Raw genomic sequence first — 15,197 nt, forward strand, 5'->3', positions numbered from 1 at the left:
TAACCAGTACTGGTTAGAAAATAGCACGTTAAGCACAACATTCAGTTGAACCTTTGCTGGTCAAAGGTGAGTTTATAATGACATTACAAACACAGCAGCTTCATTACATGTTCTCTTGTGGTATGCAGTCAGAACCATCCAGGCTTAAATGCGTCTCCTTGTTCTGGTTTAGACACAGCAGATACGATGAAGTGGAATACGCTTTTAGTTTTGTTGTTTTCTTTCAAAATCTGGCATTATTTCTTCTCTTAGTTCAGGCTTGTTTAAAGTCGTGTGAAACAACAGGTGGTTTTAAAGTCCTTACCTAACCACTGAACCTCCACCTCCGCCTCCACCACCCATGGTCCCGTACGCCTTCGCGACTCCCCCTCCTCCGCCACCGCCGCCGCCGCCGCCGTGCATTGAGGATCTGGAGAAGCTGGAGGACTGGAATGTGTATCCACCTTCCATTGCCGGATAATCTCCATGGAAGCCGTTTCCACCGACTAACATGTCGTTTCTCAAAGTTGACAAATCCGGTCGTGAGTTACTCCTTTGGCCGAACGTGGCCAGTTTAGGATTAGAGCCATATAAACTCATAATTTCCCCAGTACTTTCAGACTTTTTTTTTCTCTAAAAATATATATATATTATTGAAGTTTTCTTTTAGTTTATCTGAGCAGCTGTCCGAACAGCCAACGAACCTTGCGCCTCTCCTCTCCCCGCCCCGTCTCCTGTTGCGCAGATAATAGTTTGCTGTGAATAGACGGAAGCGGGCTGCTTTTGGACACAGAAACCACACCTTGTTGTATTTACGAAACCCTGCAGCTTTGTGGGAAAGGCAGTGTTGTCATTTCATTTAAAAACTTGTTCTGTGTTGCAATAATTGCATGATTGAATCTTGACGAACATTAAAGTGGGTTTCAATGAGAAACCTTTTCATAATAATATTACAACCAAATTACTTTAAATAAAAGTATCAGGATGTATACTCTTGGAAAACCTTATATCTACACACAACGACGATTATTCTACTGATTTATGTTGAATTTGATCCCCACATTAAATGATATAAAATGCATTATTAAATTAAGCTTATGTTTGTTACTAAGTGGATTAGATTGCCGCATATTCTGCATTGTCCCATCATCTTTTTGCTACACAACTTCCAAACCAAATCATTTTAAGCTTGGTGAGCTGTATGCAGTGGAAAATAATTAAAGACAGCAGCAGCCAACTCATTTTCACCCCACTGGAATGAGAAGAGATAGTGGTTTCACAAAGATATTTCTCGTCCTGAGTTCAACATTCTTGAGGTCAAAAGGAGGAGGCTACATTTGACAGTTCAGCAGTGTGTGTAAGCAAACAACAACCAAGTGAAAGCAAGTAAGGATTTTATTTTGTGCTTTTGAGATATATTTTCTTTATTTTATTTTGTTTTTTACTTCTCCCCAATTTGCACACACAGCACTAAGCAGTGCCAGAGCTTTGAAAAGTGAAAGGGTGTGAGTAAGACAAGGCTAGTAAGAAGGTTGGGTCATCCACACACATCTAGTGTTTGAAGCATGATACAAAACATGCTGAACTGACTTGGAATATGTAGATATCTTGCTTTATGATCAAAATTTAACTAAAAATAGGGGGAAAAAATTAAAAACCAGAGTAAATCTTTACTCAATAGCTGGAATCCTTTGGTATTAATAAAGAAGTTGCAAACTCTTTCTGTGCCAAGGAAGGAAGCAATAGCTGGCTTCACTGATGGAAATACTGTGCCCTCTGGTGTTACATGCTTGACCCATAGCCACTGAACACACAACAACTTAACACAAAAGTGTGAGAGCGCAGAAGGAAGGTGAGACAGATTGACTAGAGGTCATGGGGAAAAGCTGAACCAGTCATAATACGCCAACGCCCAGACAAGGAATCTTAAAAGGTTTAAAGTATTTAATTTTTTTTTTTTCCAATTTCAAACCCTGAGTCTGAATTCTTATTGAAACGACGTTAGTTTTCGTGTCTCATTCAGAAGTTCTTTTGTTTCCAGTAATATTAGTGTCTCCAAAAACACTAAGACACACCAAGAGACACACCCTGTGGTCTCAGTAGATTTACTTTTAATCTCACCGTTTTTCCAACTTTTAACACACCTTCCCGCATGAGACAAATACAAGACTGAACATGTCCAACTTCAAACCTAGTGTTTGCGAAACAAGGTGGACAGTACACCATGACAGTTGTCATTACTTTGATGTTAGCTGAGATTAACTTAAAACATACTGAAACATTACCTTCTTATGCTGATGGAAAAAAAAAGAATATTTATATTTGGTCTGATTAAATTGAATCCTTGGACTCGAAACTAATTTTAGTTTTGATTGTTATCTTTCTCAGTATGTTTACACAGTTTGTTTAGACATGCGTGGAGCAGAATGGAGAGAAAGTAAAAGCTTTAATAACCGTCTGCTGGGAGTAAATGTTTAACTCATTGTTTGCTTTCTGGATAAAATCCTAGCAAGGGCTCTGCCACATTTGAGATTAATTACAAAGGTGGCTTTGTCACACACACACACACACCTGCAACACAATGATGATCAAAACAAACATTTCAACTTAAAAAGAGTTCTCATGACTGGTTAAACTTTACGAATAAGACAGCCTTGAGGAAATGTCTCGTTTCCAGAGCTGTGATGCAAAACTGCGGAAGGTCTGACGAAAGTGGATTAAATGATGGTACATTGATAAACAAGACAATGTGAACTGTCTGCATTCTACCAAACCAGCTGTCAGAAGTTGCCCCGCTCCTTTTAATCAGTGCATGATGTCAGTACCTGTGTCTGACTTGCGTGTCTGCAAGTGTCAGCAAGTCTAAGAGTTGCTGTGAATCATGACATGAGCCGCAGTTGTGTTCAGACTGGAGCTGACTAATAGTGTAATCCTACTGAAATTAAAAGGTACATTTTTTAAAGAGTGTAAGAAATGTTCAAAACAAGTTAAATGCCATTTTTGTCACACTTAACAGGCAAAGTTATATAAAAATAACAACAGGAGTTCTGAGAATCCTAAAGCATTGGACTCGTCCTTCACTGCAGGATGTTAACTCCCCTTTAGGTCAATAAACTCCCCCAAAACACCCTTAAAATTATAGAGGACATGATGCTTTGTCCTCAACTAAAGTTCAAAATGTAATGAGCTCAAGCACAGAAGAAATGCAAGTCAAAGACAGAAGCATTTCCTGATGTCAAGGAAAATTTTGCTGAAACACTGATCAACATAGCAAAGCTAAACTGTTGTTAGAATACAAAACAGGACAACAGAGGTCTTTGTGTTTTCACAGCCATGTCATGACACAAAGAAAATATGAGTAGCTGCTGGCTTCTATGTAACCTATGAGCGACCTTTGGAAAAGTGGCTCCACACCAACAATGTTATCTTATCTGAAAGAAGATTAACTGAGGGCTATTTCATGCATATGTGCATTTCTTTTTGCAGCCATCTAGACACAGTCCACCCTTCCAGAACCCCACCTATGATTTTTTTTTTGCCGTCCTTATCTATCAAAGCTGATACTATCCTCAAAGTAATAAATCCCACTTTGTTTATTATCTGTTGAACTTTGCATCTGAAGGGTACTAAAACTGTAGTACACTTTTACATAACTATTTTATTCTTCAAGGCAGGAGTATCACATTGATCATGTTAAATAATTATGCAAGATCTTTTAAAAGCCAGGGAAAGCGTTAACTCTGATTCACACTATTGTCTGACTTTGAAAGTTTTCGATAAATAGGGTTGGAATTATGGCAGAGTGAAAGCTGCAGTCACACCTTGGCTTTTTCTCTTTTACACCTTATATTTAACCAGCCAACTGTTTTAATGGCACAGTGATAGACAGTGAGAACAACACACTCATGTTCACACACTTACACTGAGCTGACTCATAATACACATGGGTGGATCATGGACACACCTGCATTAGTTGCTAGGGAATGTGATAATTCAGTTTGAATGATAACAAACAGCAGACTGTAATAAAATGACGGTACAACAGTAAACCGGTTTCTGTTGGCACAGACATAAAGCACAATTCACACACGCTGCAATGAAAAGCACTGTCTACATGATGGATGTAAAAAGGATGCAGGAAAAATGTAGGCCTTGTTATAACTTTAAAAAAAAAAAAAAGTCTTACAAGGCAATAGAAGAAGTGTCCATGGACAAAAAGGAGGCAATAAGCAAAAGTAATTTATAGCATAATACATTAGTTGTATAAAAGTATGTAAAGTAATTTTACAGGCATATCTTATAAATTCACTTAAACCTGCATGGAAAAGTAAAATAAAATAAAAAAAAACTTAAGCCCAAGTGTAGCATATTTATACTTATTTATATTTCATAAAGATTCTTTTTTTTTTTCTTTTATCTAAATAAATACTGTGCAAAAGCTAATATACCTATAATCCAAGAGCACTTACAAAGCTCTGCCTCTAGAGATCATCAGAGTCACACACACTGCAACAAGACATTACAGACTATGCATGGACCTGTTGTCTGTATTTCTGGGGCTTTTTTTTTTTTTTTTTTTTTCTTTTTTTTTTTGCAGAATATGCAGTTAAAATGGCTTTAACTAAGTGTTGACTCACAAAAACAATCAAAAAAGTAAAAATTGATACTCTCCTGAATCACATCAAAGGTTTTTTTTTGTTTGTTTTTTGCAGGGTAACAAGCTATCTCGTTTTTCATGATAAGGTTCATAATAGGCATAGTTTTAAAACGGAGTAAAATGAAATGAAAAATACCTTATTAATCCCCAAATGGAAATTCAAAGGGATCTGATCTGATCTGAAATGGTGCGAAACAAAAATCCTTACTTAATCTTTGGGGGAAAAAAAACTTGGAGGAGTGAAATCTTTACGTTTGAACTTTACAAATATAGAATCCTGTAATAACACATTGTGACCGCAAGAGGGAAGCACTGCTACATGCATGTGAGCCACAGATGGTATTAGAATCTGCTGTTCAACATCCAGATAGATACAAGCTTTCAGGATGTGAATCAAATACCATCTTGTCTCAACACGATTATATTATACTATTAATTAACTCATTTCTTCAAGGACTCTAGTTTGACTGCACAAAAACTGTGATAATTGTGTAACTTAAATCTAAGATGAGATTATAGATACATATGGATCTTTCTCAAGAAACTTAGTATGCTGAGTGAAGTATCTTTCTTTTTTATATGAGTAATAGGCTGCGAATACTATAAGTGTATAACTGTATACTAGTATATATATGTATATATATATATGTATATATATATATATATATATATATATATATATATATATATATATGTATATATATATATATATATATATATATATATATATATATATATATATACATAAATATATATATATATATATATACATAAATATATATATATACATAAATACATACATACATACATAGTATACAGTTATAGTATATATAACTTTATATAGTATACAGCTATAGTATATATAACTTTATATAGTATATATAGTATATAGCTATAGTATATACATAACTTCTGTGAGCTGGATTTGAAGTTATTTTAGGAAGTGTTTGAAATTACTGTTTATTTGAGCTATTTTGATATGTTTTTGTTGTTGTTTTTTTTTTTTAAACGTAATTTATTTCTTTAAATATTATTCACTTCTTAACAATAGTTTTGCTTTTGGCATGCTTTACTACCCTTCTATTCTGTCATGAAATATGATTGGTAAAATATCATAGCCACTAGGCTATAACTGATAAGTAGCCGAGCTACCTTTAAAAAGGTAAGTAGACAATTAACTCAAACAAACAAGAAAACCCAAGTATGTTCAGGTAAAATAAGCTATAGCCAAAGCAAGAGCAGTATTTTGTCTTTTCCTTTTGTTATTAATTCTCTTTTCAAATCGGTTGCTAGTGGTTACAGGTTGCCATATTAAGCGAGTAGGCTAAGCGACACTCAGTCTTTATGGGCAGGTGTGTTACCTGTGGCTCCGCCAGGAAGCACTTCCGTGGCGTAGCAGCGATGGCTGACCGACAAAGACAGCCTACAATAAATTTAATGACCGAAAAGATGGAATAGATTTCATAGTCGTTAACAAATTCACTGTGATTTTGTTGGGGAGTTTGAGTTTGCAGTCAGCCCCGCGCGGGTTTGGATGGCAGGCGGACAGAGGGAAGTGCTTCCTGATAATAAGGAGGTGCGTCTTATTTCCATTCCAGTGATTGACTGCGCACGGCTTTCACCGCCGGAGCTGGGGGCATTGACGCATTGTGGAGTCGACAGGGGGTAGCACTGCAACCCCGGCATCGCTACACATCCGAGGCATCTATCGGCAATACCGCGATGGCCGTGGTGCAGCTCGAAACGGAGGAACATCAACCGGAGAATGGCTTCGTGTCCCCCGAAACCACCTCTCCGGCGCTGCTGACACGCATCGACGGCACCGTTCTGCCATTTCTCGGGGGATTTGGGAAGTACCAGAAACAGCTGATCGTGCTGACATGGATTCCGGCGTTATTTATTGGATTCAGCCAGTACTCGGACAATTTCCTCCTTGCCCAGCCGAACAACACATGTATCGCGCCCTGGGCAAATCTGACTAATCACACTGCAGGTTATTCGTCGTTGTTGGACAATCCAAAAAACACCAGCGCGAAGTCGGCTGCTATTTATGCCGGTGGAAATTACAGCAGCCACAATGACACGGCCAATATGCCGTGTTCATGCAGCAAGTGGAGGTTCGAGCTGCACACCGGACTTATGCAGAACGTGGTTACTAAGGTAAGCTGTCCATCTTGAGGATGGGGATCCTCTCCATCATGTTATTATACACCGCATTAGTGGCAGCCCATCAGTTTAACATCTTATTGGTCCCATTTACATAACGTGACGAGTAGATCTGCATATGATCTTGTTGGATTTGTTTCTTTACCTCCAATTATCAAATGAGTGTATATAAATATTAAAACAACAACAATCATCGCCAAGGAAGGTAGCCCAATCGTCCTACAGCTTCATGTGATGGTTGTGCTTAGGCCTCCATTATTCCTCCACATTGCTGAATGCCGGATCAGTCATTTCTACTGTTTTTTTTTTGGTTTTTTTTTTAATCCTCATTTCTTGTTGGAGTCCCAACTAGTAGGATTCCATAGCTGACGGTATGATATTGAGTCATCATAGCAGCTGAGACAATGGATGACCCTTCGCAAAGGGTGATGCCACTATTGGGCAAAAACTGCCAGCTCTTGTGGAAATAATAGTGGAAATAATAGGCATTGAGTCTTTGATTTGGAGCAAAGGTCATGAGTGTTCTCTCTAGAATAATGCAACTCCATCCCTGGCCAAACATTGCCCGCCCTGCCTTTACCCTTGTCAAACAAAGATAAGATATTCTTACAGCATTCATAGTGGATACTTCTGCTTTAAATATGTGTGACTCCCAGCAGTGATGCACTTCTCTTTAAGGGTTTTTTCTTTTTTCTTTTTTCTTTTTTTTTTGTACAGGCTTGACTTAAAAGCTGTTCTGCTTGCAGTCACTATAACTGGACTGTCATCTTGAAAGCAATGGTCGAGTCAGAATAACAAAAACACATAATTTGGGTTTTATTCTTATCCTAGAGCACAACAGAGAAGCAGAAATAAGACGAAATGATGAAAATGGTTAACTACTGATTTGTCTCATTCTTGCAAAACAGTAAATTGCTCTTTAAGCTGGAGTGGTCTGCACATCTTTGCAGTTTGCCATGCTTATCATAATGAGAATAATTATCGCCAAGAGTTTGATTTGAAGCTGGGCTTTGCACTGCGTTTTATGAAGGAGGGGGTCTTGCAATTGGAGTTTGCCTCCAGGGTAATGCCAACAGCCCATCTGCTTGTAACTGATAATGTCCCTGTTGAAATACAGCAAATAAAATGCAGCTGTGGCATTTTAACTTCGCTGCAAGCAGAGGCACAGTTAAATACTTGATTTCATTTACTGTCCATTGGGGAAGTGTGTTGCATGAAAGGTCAGGGTGATAAACTGTTTTGCAAACATTGGATTTAATATTCTGAAACTGCAGCTGAAGATGAAGTCATCAGTGAGGAGCGTTGATTGGGTGGATCCATATTCCAAGCAGCTGCTTCTCTCATGATTTCAAATGAAAAACAAGTCCCTGCAAAGGCTCAAGTATGAAAACACTGTTTGCTCCACAGTCACTTCAGCTCTATATTTTGTAGATGCTGAAGTTTGTACTGTGTATGATTGACACCGCCACCATGGCAGATCACTGACAGGTCTGAGCAGTTGGTTAAATTATCTTGCAAACTGCTCATCTTCCCTGACCTATGCTATCTACATTCTGACAATCAGATAGCATGCAGACAAATCCCACAGAGGAGCCAAATTTTAAAGCATAACTGACCAGCACACTTGTCACTGCCCTTGTCTGTTTTGACAACCTACCCCTCTGTCTTCCAAGACCCCCTTTTTTTTCCCCCACCATAGCACAGGAATTAAGATGTGACACGACAGCAGGAAGTGATGACCTGGCATTTCCCTCTGTTTGGATTGGATAAGCAAAACTGCACATGAGTGTTCTCAGTTATCCGTGACACTTTATCCCTAAAAAGCAGAGCAGAGTGCCAACACTGACGAAATGCGACGGTGTCTCTCTTGAAATGTACCAACACATTTTAACTCTCTACTTCTGTGTTTGTCCTTTCATATCACATGACTTTTCATAAGTGTGATGTGGGTTAGTTTCACAGGGAAATTTTTTTTTTTTTTCCTCAGGCTGATACAAACATTGCTTAAAGAGTGGCAGCAGAGGTTGAAGTGGTGATGGATCCAAAGTTGTTAATGTAGAGACCCATCCTAATTGAGTCAAAGCTCTCCTCAGGGTCCTTATTAATTGAGCTGAGCCTGAGAAATGAGAATGTATCATTACTGAGAGACGGTGTCTCTGTGCAGCCTACCCACTCAGCTCTCATTCAGACAGGTAGCAGCTTTCCTGAAATAGTGGCCCGAGGATTTTTTTTTCAAAGCACAAATGAACCCTTCTACTAGTATTTTAGGTTTTAAAAGACAGTCAAATGCAGTTGGAATTTGAGGGGTTTTTTTTTGTTTTTTTTTTTTTACATGGTTTACGTTTCCCCTGTAATAATCTGTTGATGCAGAGGCTGGCAGATGGCCATGATAGATGAAGATGGTTTTTGTGTCTTCAAATTGTCTAAAAACATAAAAATCAATCCATCAGAGTTTTATAAAACAGTAGCAATAGCTACACCCTGGGATCCATTGTTGCACAGTGATTAACTTAAATCAATTGATTAAAGAAAAACAGTCCTATAAACAATAAACAGTTGTGTTGACAAATTGGTAAATAATCACCAACTATTCAGCTATTCCAAATGCCAAACTTGCCTGACTTTCTTAGTCTGGCATGAACATTTGAAGGATTTTCCATTTGTCCTAAAAGGTCGTTATCTCGACAGTATGTTGCAGAAGCACATTGGTGGGTACATTTGGCCCCGATATCACTGCACACGAGGTTTCACACCCATAGATCTAAAATATGATACTGTAGTTGAACACCCTTGCAGGCCTCTCTGCTCTATGTCCCTCATACTGTTTACCCAGCTGGTTGACTCCTTCCACAGACCCTAGATCAGTGTGGGACTCTTTTGAAATGCTCTCAGCTGTCGAAAGGGGATGACCCCACTGCAGACACCCAGTCAACACACAATGACAGCCTCTCACAGCGTCAGCTGGGAGGAAAGGCGCTTGTGTGACTAGAAGATAAAACTCTGCTGAGGCTCTGTGAGTGCGTGCGAGAAGAGTGTGTGCGACAAGCTTATCCCTGATAAGTGTTTTTTTTTTTTTTTTTTTTTTTTTTGTAACAGGCATTAACATTGTGGGTTGTTTTGACTCTGACCCTTTGGCCAAAGTTTAAAGATGTTTTTAGGATCCTGTGCTGGAATTCTGATTGTGTGTCTGTGTTGTTGATGCACATTTTGGTAATTAAATATCTGTTACAATGCTAAACTGTCAGCAGTGCATAATAGACTGGCAGACAAGGTTTTTTTTAATTTTTTATTTTGTTTCGCCATCTGTCACTGCCGATAGCAGGAAACTAACTGTCATCAGCCAACCTTTCCAACATGTGCAGCTCATGGTATCGTTTGTGTATTGTTAAGTGTTGACACCTTCCTTTCACAAAACTGCAAAGAAATGATCTAATGTGCATAGTGTTTATCACTTTGCTTTCACTCACTAGTTTATCCTCCAATACCCTTCATCTCCTAACAACACTTTGGAAGATTCCTGCTTCTCGGTGACAACAGGGCAGCCATGCTAAAACTTATAGACTTTGGAGTAGACCTAGTCAGACAACCTCAGTGATGGTCTGTTGCTAGGCAGTAACTATGCAGCAAGCTCTCTGTGTGTCTTTTGCCTTTTCTTCACAACTGCTTTCAAGCATCTCTTATCTCCCACTCTCCTTTTAGCTTGCCATCCGTTTCATTTTTAAAAATCTCTGCATGACTCTTTGTGTTTTCCTACATATCTTTTTGGCTTTTTGTTACCACATTCTATAGCCCCCTCTCTACTCCCCACTCTGTCCTCCCATGCTTTCCTCCCTCCAGGCCTGCTCCCTCTCCCTTGAAATGTCCACCCACAACCAAGTAGTTCAATGAGTGCAGAAATGTGCAGCTGGAGCCGAGAGCTCCTTCATCTGAGCCTGGCTGGTGTGGACTGATCGTTGGGGGTCAGTCATCTGAGAGAGGTCACCAAACTTCCTCGGGGAATTTGAGTCATTAGCTCAAGGTCTTTTATTGTTCTCTATTTTCCATCAGCTCATAGATTCACATGTGTCCAACCCAACTCTAGACACACTTGTTTCTTCCAGACAAGCAAGACAATAGAAACAGAGCAAGAGATACTTGCAGAGATATTGACAAGCTGCAAGTATTGGACTCAAGCTGGCACAGAATCAAAGTTGCAGACAGCATTTCCCTTTACTTGGATTTATGTTATACTGTTATTTTAATGTATAGTTTTTAATACAGTGTTGGTCTAGAGACAGACATGGCTGATGCTTCTAAACAAAGCACATTAATAAAGCCCTGAAATAATAATAATAATAATATTAATAATAAAAAAAAAGACACCATGCTCTTCTAATCTGTTGACACATTTAAAGGTTGCTTAACACTTATGAGACGTTGCTGCTTTAAATGTGACATGTGACTTGGAAAAGCTGACGATGGCGTTTTGCATCACTGGTCATTTGCATGTGGTCAGCGGCACATGTCTTTTCTGCAGAATCATCAATCCACTGCTAGACCCTGAGTAATCAGTCTGCGAGTATCATATAAATGTATTTATAGATTTATAATGGTGTCAGAGTAACTTCTGTGTGTCATGCACCCTTGAATGTCCACAGAATCCTGATTGCGCAACAGAAACTTGTTTTCCTCCGTGTCTCTTTCTCTGCCGACATTGATACTGAAACCATGAATAAGTGGCATGTCGAGATCATGTGATGGCTGGGTGGCTCTGTGTAATCTTGAAGCATTCCTTTCTCTACAGGTCACTATGTGTTGATGTTCTGAGAGGTTGGAGCTCCTGAGAGCTCAGTTTACAATATTCATGTATACATTTTGTTTATAGTGAGAGTGTGGCATTATGGGACTGTTTTTAGCTCAGAGCTGATCAGCTTCACACACACTGCACCTGCTGTGGCCACCACACTCCTCTGTGCTCCAGAACGTTACTTCTGTTGACAAGGACAGATGGGAAAGCATGTGTTACCATAAAAACTTCAACATTCATCTCTTCTTCTCTGAAGTTCATCTTCTTGTGTCTAAGCATCTACTCTGCTAGCAACATGAACAATGTCTGCATCGGTGCAAACTGCAAGATACTTTTCCTTCTGCGTGCAGCTTCCATTAACAAGATTTTCAGACTCTGAGGTCGGCTTTATGTTTGCTTTTGCACCGCTCTTCTATCATTTCTTGTGTCATATGTGAGTTGTGTTTGTCTCAACTTGTTTTCAATGGTATGAAAGGGGAAAAAGTGTGTGTGTGTGTGTGTGTGTGTGTGTGTGTGTGTGTGTGTGTGTGTGTGTGTGTGTGTGTGTGTGTGTGTGTGTGTGCGCGCGTGTGTGCGTGCTACATGCCAAGACTAGCACCTACTGCATCTTTTGCACTTTAGGAATAATTCTGCTGTTGAGGTGTGCTGTGGAAAATGAGAAAAAACAGTGTTTGTCATATATCACAACACTGTAGAGGAGCAAAAAAAAAAAAAAGTTGCACATGTGGTCTTTGGCTTAAATAGAGCGTGTAATCCCTGATGTTTATTTGCAAAGGCTACATGCCGCCAACCTTTTGGATGTGTGTGATCCTTTCAGACGTCAGTGTAGGTTTTGCATAAACATGCTATATTTACCAATGACAGGAAGCACCACTAGGTCATATTTACAGTTTCAATTGCTTTATGAAGACACAATCATCAAAATAACTTGGATTTCCCACCATTGTATTTATTGCCCAGCTTAATTTCCTTGTTTTTGTTTTTTTTTCCTCAACAGTGGAGTCTGGTGTGTGACTCGGCATGGAAAGTTCATATTGCTAAGTTCTCTCTGTTGGTGGGGTCAATCTTTGGATACCTGGTGTTTGGAATCCTAGCAGACTGGTAAGACTTTTGCAGCTTTTATTTGCAGATATGTGGATTTAAAACAAATATATTTGCTGTATTGAGTGTAATTTTTTTTAACTTTTATCTTGCTCTGTAGGTTCGGCCGGCATCCAGTGTTAATCATATCGGTTCTGTTCATGCTGGTGTTTGGTCTTACCGTGGCTTTCTCTGTCAACGTCCCCATGTTCAGCACCTTGCGATTCTTTGAGGGCTTCTGCCTGGCAGGGATCACACTTTCTCTCTACGTCCTCAGTAAGTAACTCACAATTTCAGCTAAATATTGTAGGGGATTCTTTGTTTAAAAAGTCTCTCTCTGGTTTTAGATGTTTGTTGTTTATAGTGGACAGATTTCACAATGTTTAAAACAAAAGCAGAGGTATGAGCCAGGGAAAGTTTAAGTTGCAAGTTGTGTTTGCAAGCTCTGATGCAAACACAACCTGATGCTATGGTGATTAGCAATCTGTTTTAACAAGAATTTTATGTAAAAGATGGAACCAACTTCACATCATCCAGTGCTTTGTGGATGGCCATTTTGTAAGATTTGCGTGACATTTGGCTTCTGCCATCTCAGTTCATTCAAAAAGAAGTTAGCCAAGAAATTCCTTGCTTGTGTTGGCTACTATATTTAGTCCAATAGTAGCAGTTTCTCTATATTTGGTCAAAACAGTAAGGAAAACAGCCAAATTTGATGTGCATATTACAACAAAACATGTTTTTAATGTGATTAAAATGTTATAATTCAGTGTTAATATCAAATAATTACAAATCAATTGCATAGTCTTTATTTTAATTAAGTCATTATTTACTTAAAAAAAATGCTTGTAAATGCTGTTATGGGATACTTGCAAATATTCTGGCGATATTATCTAACATAACACAATGGGAACCTTTATTATAGTGTTTATAGTAAAGTTAAATGTATGCCGATTTGCATAAGAGTGTAGCAGGGGAAAACTACAGTGAGCCTTCCTACTGCTAGCTTGAATGGAGTGTGGATCAGGACTTTACTTTGCAGTAGCAAACTTTTTTACAGTGTTGTAATGTTGTGAATGTTGTAAAAGTGAAGCGCTTTGAATTTAGACTCATTTAGAAGACATAACATTTTAGTTTCGCTCAGAAGTACTTTTACCATAATGTTTATATTTTACACCATGGATGACTTTGACAAGGAATTTATTAAAGCTGAAAATAATCGTGGTGATAACATGCACAAAGTTGATGCAAACAGAATGAGGCCAATGCAGACAGATTTCATAAGGCATATTGATAAACCTTTTTGTGAATTTTAACTACTTTTAAAGCTTCTAATATCAGTTCTAATCCCACAATTTGAAAGTAATGCCGGGTTATTGCACTGTACCACTTATGTTCCTGTACTTAAAGTTGCACCAGATGTTGAAACGGACAGTTTGTTTTAAGTTTCATGCATGCAGCTTTAACAGAAGTGTCTTGTCCAGTCACTGCTGATTCATAGTTATGATTGAACAGTTGGAGACTAAAGGCCAAGTTTAAATAAAGGACTACAGATTTTTAAAGAAAAGGAGATAAAAGAATTATGTATTGATTGAATAATTTTGGTACACATTTGCTAGATTTTAGGTTCCATATCTGTCTGTGTTAAATGCATAGACTGCATATGAAAAATGGACAGATCCTTCGGCGCTAAAAAGTGAAGCCTATGTGGAAGTGCATAAAAAAAGTTTCCCCTTCATCCGCTAGGGGGTGGCTCCAAAACAGAGCAAATCCCCATAGACTCCCATGTTAAAAAGGCCAACTTCACGGCAGAAATAAACATGTTTACAGCCTGGTTCAAAAATCCATTTTAGGTTTAATAGGTCAGGTTTACCTTCATGACAACTGTGGGGGGGAGTGAATTTTTTTCTAACTCGCCCGTTTAAAAATAATTTATTCTCGAAGTTCGGGATATTTAGGGGCGTGTCCTTTTGATTGACAGGTACAGATCTCCCGCTTCAAGTAAGAAGAACGTAGAACAACTGTGGTTTTTAGCCGGTTAACAACGTAACTTAGCTTTAGCCCGCTTACCTCCGTTAGCTGGTTAGCTCCTGTTATTTCCGGGTTAGCTCGGTTAGCTCTTAACGACAGAAAGCTCGGAGTTCGCTCGGTGTCAATCATCCATCATGATGCTCACTGCGCCCCTCTCAGCTCCACCTCTTTGCCCATATATGTATTTTCTGGGCGAGACGACGCGCATGCCTCTGCCAAGATGCCAATGGTAGGAACCGCCGACCGAGCTTAAATTCAGCTCTTCAGAAACCTATGGGTGACGTCATGGAAGCTATGTCCATCTCTATATACAGTCTATGGTTAAATGTAATGTTCTGTTGCCAGTTCTATTATCGAGAGTGTTTTTGGTGCAGCTGATACAGGAGAGGAAGCAAAGACATTTAGCTTGAGGCTCTTCAGGTTACTTTAAAGGCTGATTTGTTTCCAGTTTTTCAAGGAGATATTTTTTTTTTAGTATTTTACACTCAAATAATGTCATTT

General features: G+C 38.8%; 1 protein-coding gene across 2 annotated transcripts in view; it reads left to right on the plus strand.

Annotated features, from left to right (window-relative positions):
• Nucleotides 1–6,283: 6,283 nt before the first annotated feature.
• LOC306758719 (solute carrier family 22 member 23-like) overlaps nt 6,284–15,197 on the plus strand; it is a 45,623-nt gene continuing 36,709 nt past the window's right edge. For both annotated transcript variants that reach the window (XM_079244093.1, XM_079244094.1), the window contains exons 1-3: nt 6,284–6,796; nt 12,586–12,689; nt 12,790–12,944. In XM_079244093.1, the coding sequence (XP_079100219.1) occupies nt 6,359–6,796; nt 12,586–12,689; nt 12,790–12,944 (697 nt within the window). In that variant the 5' untranslated portion in view covers nt 6,284–6,358. The remainder of the gene's footprint in view (nt 6,797–12,585; nt 12,690–12,789; nt 12,945–15,197) is intronic.

Source organism: Telmatherina bonti, assembly GCF_933228915.1.
Source record: "Telmatherina bonti genome assembly, chromosome: 7".
In the NCBI taxonomy this organism is placed as follows: domain Eukaryota; kingdom Metazoa; phylum Chordata; class Actinopteri; order Atheriniformes; family Telmatherinidae; genus Telmatherina; species Telmatherina bonti.